At 44.7% G+C, this 15,000-nt stretch overlaps 2 protein-coding genes across 27 annotated transcripts in view; one reads left to right on the forward strand and one right to left on the reverse strand.

Moving 5' to 3' along the window:
• The window catches only part of LOC135096631 (uncharacterized), a 100,292-nt gene that overhangs the window by 59,452 nt on the left and 25,840 nt on the right, over positions 1-15,000 (reverse strand). For 23 of the 26 annotated variants that reach the window (XM_063998294.1, XM_063998298.1, XM_063998303.1 and 20 more), the window contains 2 exons: positions 3,619-3,791; positions 1,095-3,391 (listed from right to left, as the gene is read on the reverse strand). In XM_063998294.1, coding sequence (XP_063854364.1) covers positions 1,095-2,711 — 1,617 coding nt within the window. In that variant the 5' untranslated portion in view covers positions 2,712-3,391; positions 3,619-3,791. Of the gene's footprint in view, positions 1-191; positions 339-1,094; positions 3,392-3,618; positions 3,792-15,000 lie in introns of those variants that run through there. The other 3 variants (XM_063998314.1, XM_063998296.1, XM_063998290.1) reach the window with 3 other exon arrangements.
• LOC135096630 (uncharacterized) overlaps positions 1-15,000 on the forward strand; it is a 63,283-nt gene that overhangs the window by 39,101 nt on the left and 9,182 nt on the right. The window contains exons 3-5 of the mRNA XM_063998286.1: positions 4,020-4,083; positions 6,136-8,322; positions 9,650-9,996. Of these exons, the coding sequence (XP_063854356.1) occupies positions 6,175-8,322; positions 9,650-9,996 (2,495 nt within the window). The 5' untranslated portion in view covers positions 4,020-4,083; positions 6,136-6,174. The remainder of the gene's footprint in view (positions 1-4,019; positions 4,084-6,135; positions 8,323-9,649; positions 9,997-15,000) is intronic.

Here is a 15,000-nt window from a genome sequence, read left to right on the forward strand (position 1 = left end):
TGGCGTCCTGTCTGTCATAGTGGCATGTGTAATTTCCCGGGCCAGCTGCATGATGGGATTACAAAACACCAGCAGAAGGTCTTTCTGTACACAACATGCACATGTACACAACACACAAGTGGCTGTACACTCGGCGGTTACTCAACACACCTGGTACACTACTGGTAGCACACTTCAGGGAGGGCTTGGCCAATCACTAAGTCTTTGAGAAGGAACACAATGCGATACACACGCGCACCACACAAGATACGCCGCCACACTGGCTGCAGACTGAGCGGCGTCCCTTTGGCTCAGTGTTTCCAGGCCGTTCGGTACTTGAGCGACACACAAAGGTCTACCTAATATACAGGGACTTGTTCAACCAACGAACACACTCATATCAACCAAAAAAAATAAATAAAATAAATAAAATAAATAAATAAATAAATAAATAAAATTAATTGATAATGAAATTATACTAAATTATTAAAATTACTATTACTTCACTCTTACTACTACTATTACTACTACTAGTACTACTACTACTACTATTGTGTGTGTGTTAATTATTGATAGCAATCATAGTAACAATATAAGAACAAGAACTACTACTACTACTATTATTACTACTATTACTACTACTATTATTACTACTACTATTTCTAATATAAATACTATTACTGCAGCTGTTTTTGCAACAATTCTTAAGGCAATAACATTAATATTCACATAGTAGTAGTAGCAGCAATAGTAGTAGTAGTAGTAGTAGTAGTAGAGGTAGTAGTAGTAGTAGTAGTAGTAGTAGTAGTAGTAGTAGTAGTAGTAGTAGTAGTAGTAGTAGTAAAAGCAGTAGTAGTGAGAAATCGCGAATACTACCTCTACCACAACAACTACTACTACTACTACTACTACTACTACTACTACTACTACTACAACTTTTTTTTTTTTAGTAGTACATTAAAATAATACCTCCACCCCATGTTTATTGATGTGTCAATTAGGAGCTCCATTACTTGGAGGTCATTAGCCCCAGCTCTCGCTAATGACTGTGGCATCCAACCATATCTAATACTCTATAATATAAACATTAGTTGTTAACTATAAATTCACTCTACCTCTACTCTATCTACTCTTATGCCACTCTCCACCACTGTAGCCTCGCAGTCGAGGCCTCCTAAGTCTGCAGGTATGGGAGTGGAATGCCTTGTCCCCCTGAGACACAGGAGGGCAGATCTGAGGAGGGAGAATGAGAGACGGCACCTCATCCATGCGACGACATGGCTCCTTGGCTGGTGCTTCTTTTCTGCCATTAGGTCGGCTAGTCTTGAGTAGAAGCACTGAGCCTTGGAGCCCATCCCGCCAGATGTGGTGAAGACCAGAGGTGTGAAGCTGCCCTGGTCAACGTGTTGGATTCTCTCCCCATACGCTCGGATCTTCTCCTGCTCATTCTTGCGGTGGGCGGCCTCCAGGGAGAGTTCGTGGTGACAGGCGGCCATCGGGTCAAAGATCCGTATGTCCACGAATGCTTTCTGTCCCCTTGTCCAGAACCCTCGTGTACTGACGTCGACTCGAGCCTCGTTGGTGGTGTTGGCTGTTCTGTAGCGCAGGTGCTCGCCGTCTAGCGGCAGGAGGGTCGGTTCAGTGGAGACATCGTGGCACACCTCCCTGAGCATGCTGGCGGTCAGATCTCTCACCTCATCGTGCCTGATACATACGAATCCCCCCTTTTTGCACGTCATGGTGTGGTTGACGTCATTGGGGGAGCCACACACACAGGTACTGGGGAGTCCTTCCATCGGCCAGCCGTACCTCAGAGCAATGGCGTCGACAAATTCTTGTTTGTTGAGGCTGAAGCCCTTCGCTCTGATCGGCAGTGACGTTAGCCAGTTAGAGGCTCCCGTTTCCTGTGCAGTGAGGATTTTTCTCACTGTGGTTGCAGGCAGGATGTTTATCAGGTCTTCGAGACAGTTTCGTTGATGTTGTTGCCTATCTCTAGATATAATTCGTCCTTGCTCAGTGACTGCACTTTGGGCTATTTCACCATGTGCGTCCTGAGCAATGATCTTCTCTGTGAGGGACCTGGTGAGCTTGAGGGAGTTGAGGTTCTCCACAGTCGCCAACTTCTCAGGGGAGGTGATTCCCATCCCGCCCAGTCTTGGTGGAAGTTCGAGCAGCGCCCTTTCCCCATCTCCGATGGTGTGGTATCTCAGTAACGCTGGGAGGAAGGTGTTCCTTATCGAGACCTCCAGTGGTGCAAGGAGAGGGCTGATGCCTGGGATGGTGCGCATGGCGAATCTCCATCGATGCTGCAAGCCGTGGGTGTAGGCGGAGTAGGCTGCATGAGGCTCAGTCCTGGCCATGTCAGACAGGACTTCCACCTCATGTATCCACTCCTTCACCTTTTCTCCTATGTACTCCTTCTTGAACTCCTCTGTTTCGATGACAGCACCCAGATGCCGTTGTCCATCCTTTGTTATTATAACTCCACTGCCACTGAAGCTATCCACTGCACTGTCATAGTGTTCAGGCTTTACAATAAGGACGGACTTAGCGGCATTGGGTGTGTACCCTATGATGGGACCATTGTCGTTCACTAAGCCCCACCATTTTTTCAAGTCTGTTATTTTGCCGGCCCCTGACAGGTCATCCGCGTACGCCACTTGCTTCACACTCGTTTTCTCATATGAGATAACTTGTTGCAGCACTGAAAGTCCGAGGGCGTACATCGCCATGGCCACCTTGTGTTGTCCCTTCCATGGACTTTAGCACCTTAACACTATTACCACTATTACTACATATGTACAAATCCGAGGGGTCACTATATGTGTTTTCTACATATTGTGCCAGAGAGGGACATTTTACTCGAATGTTGTGAAGCATTGTTTTTCTGTTAATAGTGTTGAAAGCGTTTTTGGCGTCCACTAATAACACCGCTTCACAATTGTCTTCACTGAACATTTCCCTCATAGCGTGGATGGCGGCTTCCCCTTCTGCCTGCTGTCCTGCACATACTTGCAGGTTCCCCGCTGCCCTCCTTACGTCGTCCTTGACCACCGTCATGACGCATTTACCCACGATGCGTCTTATCACCTCGCCGATGCCAATTGGTCTGCATCCCGGCTTTTTGTCCAGTGGGATTAATCGGCATGCGGTGAGAGCCTCGACGTGGTGACAATTTGTGGTGGCAAGCTTCCTCGCCAGTGCTGCCAGGGCGCCGCATAGGTCGTTAGCGGCGCTGCCACAGAGTGCGCCGCTCAACAGGCGACGCCACCCTCTAGCGTCTAGTCCTGAGGGACCAGCACTGCCGTGTGTCTGGAGAGACTTCTTCCAGATCATCTCTCCAGTTATCACCTCGTAGATGACATCATTGGGCTTGCGGAAAGGCCCCTGCATCCTGAGGCCCTCCTCGTCACTGGGGGGAGGATGTTTTTCCTTCAGCAGGTGGATGGTTTCCCTGGTGAGGGGCAACACTCCACCTGACTGCTGTTCATTAAGTGCCCGCAGAGCCCTACTACTACAACTACTACTACTACTACTACAACTAATAATGATAATAATAATAGTAATAATAATACTGCTACTACTACTACTACACACGCCTGCTTATGAAGGTCGTGAACAATTCCATCTGGTACAAACTTAGCTGTGATGCGAGCAATGACGCGTCACCTTGGTGGATCCCTGTCAAAGTGTCTTCTGAATTGTCTTTGCACTTCTTTGACATTTTCCTGCTTCAAGTAACACTTAATGACAGATGTTCTTTCTTCAAAGCTTAGTCTTACTTCTGTCATTATTATTTTGGTCAACTGCTTCTGAAAAAAATAAAACATTCAATGAATTATAGCGAGTCAAACAGTGAGTACATTTTTGGATGACTCTCACTCTCTCTCTCTCTCTCTCTCTCTCTCTCTCTCTCTCTCTCTCTCTCTCTCTCTTTGTTTATACAGATAGATACAGATAGATAGATGTACACAGGTACAGACTTATGCTTGTGGAGTATAAATGTAAGAGCATGAAGCACAGTGTGTCTCTCCCCACAGGCACCTCCCGCCTCACGCCTTGCTTCCTCCCGTCTCCCAGAGTCTACACACCTGCACTCTTGAGGTGAGTACACTTACTCTTTTCTTTCCTGGTAATTGTTTTCACTGTGTTTTCTATTGCACACACTCAGAAAGTAGAAAATGAGGCACTAACAAGGCAAGACTATATACCACAAAGACTGGACACAATCTGTCTATCTACCTGTCTGTCTATCTGTCTGTCTGTCTGTCTCTCTGTCTGTCTGCATCCACATCTGTCCGCCTGTCTATATCTTCACCGGAACAGAGGGCGGAGCTTCAGGTTTCGGAAGCTCTCTATACAACTGATTTTTGGGTCTTGTCGAGTTGATTACCGCTTGAGAAATGGGTGGGTTTTGGAGCCTTTTGTGTGAAACATCTACATACTTAATAGGGAGGCAAATATTGAACATGTCATGAACTTTATCGAGGAGTCTTTTCAAGCTGGAGTCCACGTCCTGTGAAACGAGGGGAGACCACTCCACTGTGTACTGGTGGGCATCTTTTCCGCCAAAGAAATCATTGCCTAAAATGCATACGGTCTACGCACGCACGCACGCACACACGCACAAACACACACACACACACACACACACACACACACACACACACACACATTTAAATGTCTCTCAAACCGCTGGCATTTTAAAAAGAATTGTGGGTAATGTAACAGCTGAAGCAGTGAGTGACACGCAGTGTACTTGACGCTCCCACATCTCATGCACTGCCTTCCTACATGGGCATCTACATGGCCGTCTTTTTAACCAAAGCAACAGGACGGCAAAATAAAATTATTTTCCGTAAAGAGGTTTGAGTCTGCATCCAAAGCTTCCTCAGCCTTCAGTATTTGCAGGTTTCCCTTCATTCATAAGTACTTCACATTATTATTAATACATCAAAATCTTGGACATAATGCAATATTCAAATTGGCAGAAAATGTTTCTCACACGAGAAGTAACAACGTTAACCTTATTTGTGCGATACTGACAACAATATTATTCACAAACAGTGTGACAAGTTGGACCAAAACTGTTGTGAACAGTTTGCCTCTTGATAGACAAAGTTCTTCTTACAACTGATAAAATGTTCAAACAAACAACAGGTTAAAAAGTAACCACTTCATCAACAAAAGCTGTGATTTTGATGCTATTTATTGTATTTGTTGTTGTTATCATTATTTCTTTTATTATTATTATTATTATTATTATTATTATTATTATTATTATTATTATAATTATTATCATTATTATTTTTATCATTAATATTATTATGTTGTTGTTGTTGCTGTTGTTGTTGTTTATTGTTGTTGTTGTTGCTCTAGTTACCAGTATAAGTTATTAATTATGTTTATTAATGCTATAGTTACTATTATTTCTGTTATTAATAATATTGTTACTGGTATTATAATTATTGTTGTTGTTGTTGTTGTTGTTGTTGTTTTGTTGTTGTTGGTGGTGGTGTAGTTATTAGTATTATTGTTATCACTATCCTTGTTGTTATTGTTATTATCATCATTATTTTATTATCATTTAAGTTAGTATGAGACACTTGTATTAGTGTTTATCTTCTCTGTAGCGGCGAGGTACTGTCGCTGTACAGTACAGTTCATTATGTTGTTGTACATTATAATTTGTTTGCACTCCTGCCCTCTGCTCTACTGTACAATACACCGTCAGAGAGCCTCGGCTCACGTGACTGTGTATTGTATGTACACCTTGAAATACTTTGTATTGTGCTCACCAATACAGGTTTGCTTACCTGCTTATTTACTTAACTACTTACTTACTTAATTACTTATTTAATTACTTACTTACTTGCACACACACACACACACACACACACACACACACACACACACACACACACACACACACACAGTCAATTCTTGCCTCGTGTTGTCTTGTCAAATGGTTTGGCCACAACACACGTGCCATGCCGTGTGCCACAGTGTCTCTTACTCCCATCCACCTCTTTGTCTCGTCCCCACATCCCGATGCTCAGGCCGGCCACTTCAAGGCTCAACTCCCTCGCTCCCGCACTGAGCCTTGCAGGCCACGTCTCTCCTGCCCTGCTCCTCACTCGGGAAATTTCTTTGCAGGCTGCTGGCGAGAGGAACTGTCGTCCCAAGACCTCCACCATGACTGCCGCTCCGAAAGTTTGCGTCCGTCGCGCGAAGCTCATCTTCCTGATGGAGAACGCAGGCAAGGACGTCTTGACCTTCGTGTTGAAGCGCGGTGCGCTGAACGCACCCGCCACGCCGCCGGGCCAGTCCCTCACTGACTACCTTGACAACCTCCCTCAAGGCTCGACAGCCAACTATGGCAGGATGAGTAACAAACAAAAGAGAACAGCACTGAACAACACCGACCGCCGCCAAGCACAACGCTTCCCTTTATGGGACAAATTTGATGTGACTTTCCTGCACAAAGCAATAAAGCTGACGTGCGAAGGCCTGGCGAGAGATAACGATCCCGAATGGCGGAACGAGAACACCCTGGAGGGATTGGTAACGAAAATCAAGGATGAGCGGAATGAACTCTTTCATGAAGTGAAAGATTTCAGCGAGGCAGAGTACCAGCACAAAGTCATTGAGTTAGAGCACCTCTTCATCCGAGTCCTCGCCGCAGCCAAGACCAAATACTGCATTCCTGACGCAGAGGTGACACCCGTGCAGGACAACGCCCGGCAGGTCGCTGATACCTTCAGAAAAACAGGAATGGAGAAAGAAATTTTAAAAGATTATTTTAGTATCATGCACCAAGAATTTATGAGAGACACTCAGACCCACCTCAAAACATCCTATGATCGAGTGCAAACCTTTGATCCTCTGTCCTTCCTTACCAACTCACCAAAACACCATCATCACATCCAGGACATTTTCTGCAAGATGTCCCTCGTGGAAGGAAGAGGAGACGTCGAACAGAGGCGAGACATCGACACTTGCGACGTGCTGACGGTGACGCGCCGCGCGGGACAGAATCCACAGCCGTCCACATCCTCATCGGCCACGCCGCCCACGCACGGCGCCAAGCCACAGCTCATCCTGATCAGGGGCGTGGCAGGAAGCGGCAAAACGACCCTGCTCACCTTCCTTGTCTCAGAGTGGCTTCAGGAGACCGGCGCCTGCACCATCAAACACCTGGACGAGTACGACATCGTGCTGCGTGTCTTGTGCCGCGATGATGAAGGCCCATCTCTCCAGAACTTCCTCAAAGTGATCCTCCCAAACCATTTTGCTGTGATGGACGAACACCTCATCCCCCTCCTACAACAATGCAAAGTTCTCTTCCTGATTGACGGCCTGGACGAACTGTCGCCAGGCACTCCGTCACACAGCCTTGTGAAGGACATCATCAGCATCTCGAAATACTCGCCTGACTTCACACTCGTCTGCACATCGCGACCCGAAGCAATGGAAGACTTCCTGGCCAAAGTACCTGATGGTTATGAGGTGTGGGCCATGGAGATGAAAGGTGTCAGCCATGAACAAAGAATTCATTTTGTCATGAAGCATTACAACAGCTTCCCAGACAAGGGGGACAAAGACCCTGAGAGGCTTGAGTACCTCATGAAACACTTAGGCTGGAAGGATTACCTCGGCCTGCCCTTGAACCTGCATTTTATTGCATGGTTGTTTTATTTTAATGTAGACAACATCAACATTACCACCACCCAGACCAGCCTGTATGTCGCTATACGAGACTGGTGCATACAAAAACTGCAGGCCAGACTCACAGGTCATTCACTAGACAGACAGACTCGTGAGGTCCACATCTACAAGGTATTGGAAGACCTATATGACGTGTCTATGCAGGCTCTTCTTCAAGACCGACTCACTCTGTCAAAACAGGAAGAGCAGAAGCTAATTTGTTCCTGTCATGAGAAAGGATTACCCAGCAAGGAAGTCATCCCAGCGTTCTTCAATCTTCAAGACACCAGTGACAGGCTGGGACATCATCAGAAGTATGCAGCCCCACACAAGAGCCTACAGGAATTCTACGGTGCATCAGCAATCGTCCACAAGCTGGTGGAGGGCTCACACTCAGAAAACATACGACGCATGCTTCACGACCCGCCGCGCCAACAGCTCCGGAACTTGAAGAACCTGTTCCAGCACGTGGCATGTCTCTTCTGCCACCGACAAACACCACGTCATGTTTCAGACATCCGACGCATGCTTCACTTCCCGCCGCCAGAACAGCTCCGGAACATGAGGAACCTGCTGCTGCACGTGGCAGGTCTCCTCTGCCACCCTAACATACCACCTCGTGCTGCAGCCATACAAGTAAGTTGACTTTTCATTCTCTTTTCCTCATATTTGATCCTTCCATAGCTGTTTCAGGGGAACCTGCACCACTGTCAACCTCAATTTTGATCCTTACTAGTCATTAGCAGAAAAAGTACAAGAAATTATTGTAGTGACTACACGCACAGGAGGTGAAGGTGGTGGTGAAGATGGTGGTGGTGGTAATGGTAGTGGTGAAGGTGGTGGTGGTGGTGGTGTTGGTAGTGGCATCTGTAGTAGTTAGCCCCAGACTTTTAGTGGACTCCTCACCCAACCCAACCTCCATGTGCAACACTATAAAAGCTTGTCTAATCAACGCTCGCAGCCTTAGAAATAAATGTTCAGATTTAGAAACCCTGACAGCTGTAGAAAACTACCACATTATTGGTATTACTGAATCTTTGCTGAACGCTACAAACAGAGACTTTCTTGTGGAATAGGTTGTGGTTCTTGTAGGTTGTGGTGATGGTGGTGAAGGTGGTGGTGGTGGTGGTGGTGGTGGTGGTGGTGGTAGTACTAATCCTAGTAAATCTACACACAAAGGAGGTGGTGGTGGTGGTGGTGGTACTGATCCTAGTAACTGTACACACACAGGAGGTGGTGGTGGTGGTGGTGGTGGTACTAATCCTAGTAACTCTACATACACAGGAGGTGGTGGTGGTGGTGGTGGTACTAATCCTAGTAACTCTACACACACAGGACGTGGTGGTGGTGGTGGTGGTGTTGGTGGTGGTGGTACTAATCCTAGTAACTCTACACACACAGGAGGTGGTGGTGGTGGTAGTTGTGGTGGTGGTAGTGGTGGTAGTGGTGGTGTTAATTCCTAGTAACTCTACACACACAGGAGGTGGTGGTGGTGGTGGTGGTGGTGATGGTGGTACTAATCCTAGTAACTCTACACACACAGGAAGTGGTGGTGGTGGTGGTGGTGGTGGTACTAATCCTAGTAACTCTACACACACAGGAGGTGGTGGTGGTGGTGGTGGTGGTACTAATCCTAGTAACTCTACACACACAGGAGGTGGTGGTGGTGGTGGTGGTGGTGGTGGTGGTACTAATCCTAGTAACTCTACACACACAGGAGGTGGTGGTGGTGGTGGTGGTGGTACTAATCCTAGTAACTCTACACACACAGGAGGTGGTGGTGGTGGTGGTGGTGGTGATGGTGATACTAATCCTAGTAATTCTACACACACAGGAGGTGGTGGTGGTGGTGGTGGTGGTGGTACTAATCCTAGTAACTCTACACACACAGGAGGTGGTGGTGGTAGTGGTGGTGGTGGTAGTGGTGGTGGTGGTACTAATGCTAGTAACTCTACACACACAGGAGGTGGTGGACCTACTGGCGGAGACTGGTGTGGAAAGGTGTGGTGATTGGCTGTCCATGTTGGAGGACACTGAAGTGAACAGGACTGCCTTGGATTGTGTTGTCAGACACATTACAAGTGATGAGAGGGAGATGGTAACAATAACAGACAGCACCATCACCAGTGCCAGGGCCCTCCTCCCCCTCATCCCCTCCAAGGAGGTACGGATACAGCTAAGCAAGAAGGAATCAGACGTGCAGGGGCTCATCTTTGAACACCACAAATACATTGAGCTGTCCCTGCACCACCAATACAGGCATCCAGACCAAGCCACTCTCTGTGACTCCTTGCTGCGTGCCATGCCCAGGTGGGTCTGTCTGTGTGTGTGTGTTTGTTTGTTTGTTTGTTTAGTTAGTACCTGCACACACACACACACACACACATACCGTTATCATTATCATAGTCATTCTTTTCACAAGTATTATCATAATTACTACAATTAACATTGTCATGACCATCACTGCCACCATCACAACAGTCATCAATGCATTATTGTTGTCACCATCAACAAAACTGAAGTAAAGCCTAACCATTCATTAACAACTACAACTGTGTTCAAATAACCAACCCTCTGGAATGTTTGTTACCTTTGACTGTAGCACAGAATGTGACCGTGACTGTCAGGACGGTGAAGATGATGATAGTGATGACGATAGTGATGATGATGGTGGTGGTGGTGGTGGTGGTGGTGGTGGTAGTGATGGTGGGGATGATGGTAATAGTGAACATGAGGGTGATGGTGATGGTGATGGTGATGGAGATGATTAAGCTTAGGATAACATGCACTCAGAATGAGGTAAATCTGCATGCAAACATGCACCACAAAAAGGTAAAATAAGCACTGAAACAACCACTCATTTCCTAACAAAGGTATGATTAATAATAATAGGCTAATACTTTTAGCTTAGTGGAATTGATAATAACATGAGTTTTCTGCAGTGATTTACCACAAAGACTTACTTTTTTGTAAAAGTCGTGGCTGACATGAAAAGAAAAGAGGCAGACAAGTTTTTGGTGTACAAAGTAGCAATACACCTCCTTACACCGCATTAACCGAGTGTAGGACTGCCGCTTATCAAGTGTGTAGCCTGATCCTGTTCAAAACATGTCTTTCAATTACTCATTATGACACTTACAAGAAATTATAATTCAAAATACTATTACATATAGAATACTCTTCATAAACACCTAACAACTCAGAAATATGCCGCACTAGGGAAAAAAAGTTACAAATATGCACTTGTGTTTAAATGTGGTCAAAACATGCATTTGCTTGTGCACACATGCAAGGGTATAACTGTCCTAAGGCTGGTGATGATGGTGAACGTGTTAGTGATGGTGATGGTGATGGTGATGGTGGTGCTGAGGGTGACGGTGGTGGTGGTGGTGGTGGTGGTGGTGGTGATGATGATGATGACAAAGCTGGTGATGGAGACGATGACAAGGCAAAGAATAAGAGGAAGCGGGAGGAGGAATACAAAGGAATACAAAGGAAAGAACAGACAGCAACAGCCCTACTGGGCCTAACGAGGCTGTCTGTGTGTCTATTCTACCACTACGACTACAGATTCTACGAGTTAGGTAATGGAGGACACTAGGGGTCAAGGAAGGAAAAACAGGGGAGCATAGGGAGAAGGAAAGGCTTAGATGTGATAGGAAAGGATGAAAGACAAATTATACTATTCACTACAGTAAATAAAAAAAAAAAAAAAAAAAAAAAATATATATATATATATATATATATATATATATATATATATATATATATATATATATATATATATATATATATATATATATATATATATATATATATATATATATATATATATGTAGGCACAAAGTACGTCATATGAAGGGTTGCTGCGAGGTGATTGTCCAACCTTTGTTTAAAAGTTTCTATTGTGTTACTATCGACAATATGTGCTGGGAGAGAGCTCCAGACATTTACAACTCTATTAAAGAAATAATACTTAGCCTCGTCTGATCTGAAACGCTTACCTATAATCTTGTAACCATTATTTCGAGTGGTGATGGAACTATCAATGATGAGATAGTTGCTTACATTTGTGTTATCAAAGCCCCAACACATCTTAAACAGTTCAATTAAGTCTCCTCGCATTTACCGTTTCTCTAAACTGAGCAAGTTGAGTTCCCTCAAGCGCTCCTCATAAGGAGGAATACAAAGGAATACAAAGGAAAGAACAGACAGCAACAGCCCTACTGGTCCTAACGAGGCTGTCTGTGTGTCTATTCTACCACTACCACTACAGATTCTAAGAGTTAGAGGATGGAGGACACTAGAGATCAAGGAAGGAAAAACAGGAGAGTATAGGGAGGAGGAAAGGCTAAGATGTGATAGGAAAGGATGAAAGACAAATTATACTATTCACTACACTAACTAAAAAACATTTTATGTAGGCGCAAAGTACGTTATATGAGGGGTTGCTGCGAGGTGATTGTCCAACCTTTGTTTAAAAGTTTCTATTGTGTTACTATCGACAATATGTGCTGGGAGAGAGTTCCAGACATTTACAATTCTATTAAAGAAATAATACTTAGCCTCGTCTGATCTGAAACGCTTACCTATAATCTTGTAGCCATTATTTCGAGTGGTGTTGGAACTGTCAATGATGAGATACTTGTTTACATTTACGTTATCAAAGCCCCGACACATCTTAAACAATTCAATTAAGTCACCTCGCATTCGCCGTTTCTCTAAACTGAACAAGTTGAGTTCCCTCAAGCGCTCCTCATAAGGCTTGTTCCGCAGTCGTGGGATCAACTTGGTAACTCTTCTTTGGACTCTCTCCAGCTTGTCTATATCTTTCCTGTAATGGGGTGACCAGAACTGGGCGCAATACTCAAGTAGAGGTCGGACAAGTGTATTAAACAATGTGAGAATTACCCCTTCTGATTTGAATTCGAAAGTCCTACCAATAAACCCAACCAATTTATTTGCTGTTTTAACTACTTCCGAGCAGTGTTTACTTGACTTGAGGTCTGAGGTAATTATAACGCCCAAGTCCTTTTCCTCCTTAACCTTAAGAAGCTCGGTACCGTTCATTAAGTAATCAGTGTGATCGTTGTTATTACCAATGTGCAACACTTTACATTTATCTACATTGAAGCTCATCTGCCACTTGTCTGACCAAGTGGCTAAGTGGTCAAGATCAGATTGTAATTTTCTTTTATCCTCAGACGTGACTACTTTATTCATTATTTTTGTATCATCAGCGAACTTAGATACTTTACAGGTGAGGCCCTCATCGATATCATTAACGTAAATAAGGAAAAGAACAGGGCCGAGCACTGATCCCTGTGGTACACCACTTAGAACTTCTCGCCAGTTTGAAAATTTACCATTTAAAACAACGCGCTGTTTTCTCTCAGACAGCCAGTCTTCAAGCCAATTGAGAAGTTTTCCATTTATACCATGTGACTTCAATTTAGCTAGTAGCCGCTTATGGGGAACTTTGTCAAAAGCTTTTTGAAAATCTAGATACACTATATCTACTGCCTTTGTTTCGTCGTACATGGTGAAAACATCATAAAAGAAATCAAGCAGATTAGTTAGACAAGAACGTCTGTTTCGGAAGCCATGCTGCGAGTCATTGATTAAATCATTTTCCTCTAGAAAGTTCACTAAATTATTGCGAATTACTGTTTCCATTAGTTTACATACTACAGATGTAAGGCTGATAGGTCTGTAGTTACTTGGAAGTGAATTATCGCCTTTCTTTTCTATAGGGGTAACGTTAGCTAACTTCCAATCCTCGGGAACCTTACCGCAGTTAAATGATTTGGTGAAAAGCAACGAAAGGGGCTTACAAATTTGGAATTTAGTTTCTTTCAAGACACGTGGTGCAATACCATCTGGGCCGGGGGCTTTGTCAGTTTTCATCTTATCAATTACTTTGATTATCTCTTTTTCATGAAAAACGCAGACACTTAAGGGGGTTATGTTGTGGAGCATAAGGAGTGGTTCGGGGATTGTATGAGTATTTTCCTCTGTAAAAATTGAAGCAAAATAATCATTCAGTGTGTCCGCGATCTGAGTTTCTCCGGTGACAAAATTACCGTTATCTAGTGTAATGTGATTAATGTGAGATGTAATGACTTTTTTATTTCGAACATAACTGTAAAATTCTTTGGGATTGGATTTAGCAATGCTTGCAATATACATTTCTAGATTTTTCTTACTCTGTCTAATGAGCTTTTTTGATTCGCGTCGGAGTCTGTCGTATTCTAGTTTATCAGCCTCATTCTGAGAGGACAAATATTTACGGTAGGCACGATTTTTCTGCAGTAGGAGGAGGAGGAGGAGGAGGAAAGGATGAGTAAGAAGATGAGGAAGAAGAGGTGAAAGAGCAGGAGAAGGAGAAATAGTAAAAGGAAAAGGAGGAGAATGAAGAAGAGGAGAGAAAACAAGAGCAGGAAGAGGAGGAGGAGGAGGAGGAGGAAAAGGTGAAAGGAAGGGAAGAAAAGGAATAAGAGAATGAATATAAAAAGCTGGAAGAGAAGGAAGAAAAGAAGGAGGAGGAGGAGGAGGAGGAGGAGGAGGAGGAGGAGGAGGAGGAGAAGGAGGAGGAGAAGGAGGAGGAGGAGGAGGAGGAGGAGGTGGAGGAGGAGGAGGAGGAGGAAGAGGAGGAGGAAGAGGGAGAAGAGAAAGAAGAGAACGAGGAGGAGGAGGAGAGGAGGAGGAGCAGGTAGGAGAAGGAAGAAGAAAAGTAAGAGGGAAAAGAGGAGGAAGAGAACAAGGCGGTGGAGGAGGAGGAAGAGGAGGAGGAGGAGGAGGAGGAATATGAGGTAGGGAAAGAGGAGAAAATGAAGAAGAGAACTAGGAGGAGAATGAGGAGGAGGGAAAGGAGGAGGAAAACTAGAAGGAAGGTGAAAAAGCATGAAAGAAATAGATGAGGAAGAAGAGAAAGAGGAGGAGGAGGAGGAGGAAGAAGAGAACGAGGAGGTGAAGGAGAGCTAGAAGGAAGGTGAGAAAAGGAGGAGGAAGAGGAGGATGAGGAAGAAGAAGAACAGGAAGAGGAGGAGTAACTTCACACTAGCACTTTTTCCGTCAACATTTTCCGTCGTTTTTCTGAAAATCGTGGATATCTTGGCAGCGGCCTGTCACACACAAACGGTGTTTCGTCTGAAACTTTCCGTTGGCATAGAGACTATGCCAGTTTGGGAACCACTGCCATAGACCAAGGAGTGTAAACAAACGTGGAGTCCACGCTGCGGCAAAGATACGCTGCTCTGAAACTAGTACTGTGTATTGTGAGACACAGTATTGGAGGGCACAGGTGACTGTTGT

Source organism: Scylla paramamosain, unplaced genomic scaffold (genome assembly GCF_035594125.1).
Source record: "Scylla paramamosain isolate STU-SP2022 unplaced genomic scaffold, ASM3559412v1 Contig5, whole genome shotgun sequence".
NCBI classification, from domain to species: domain Eukaryota; kingdom Metazoa; phylum Arthropoda; class Malacostraca; order Decapoda; family Portunidae; genus Scylla; species Scylla paramamosain.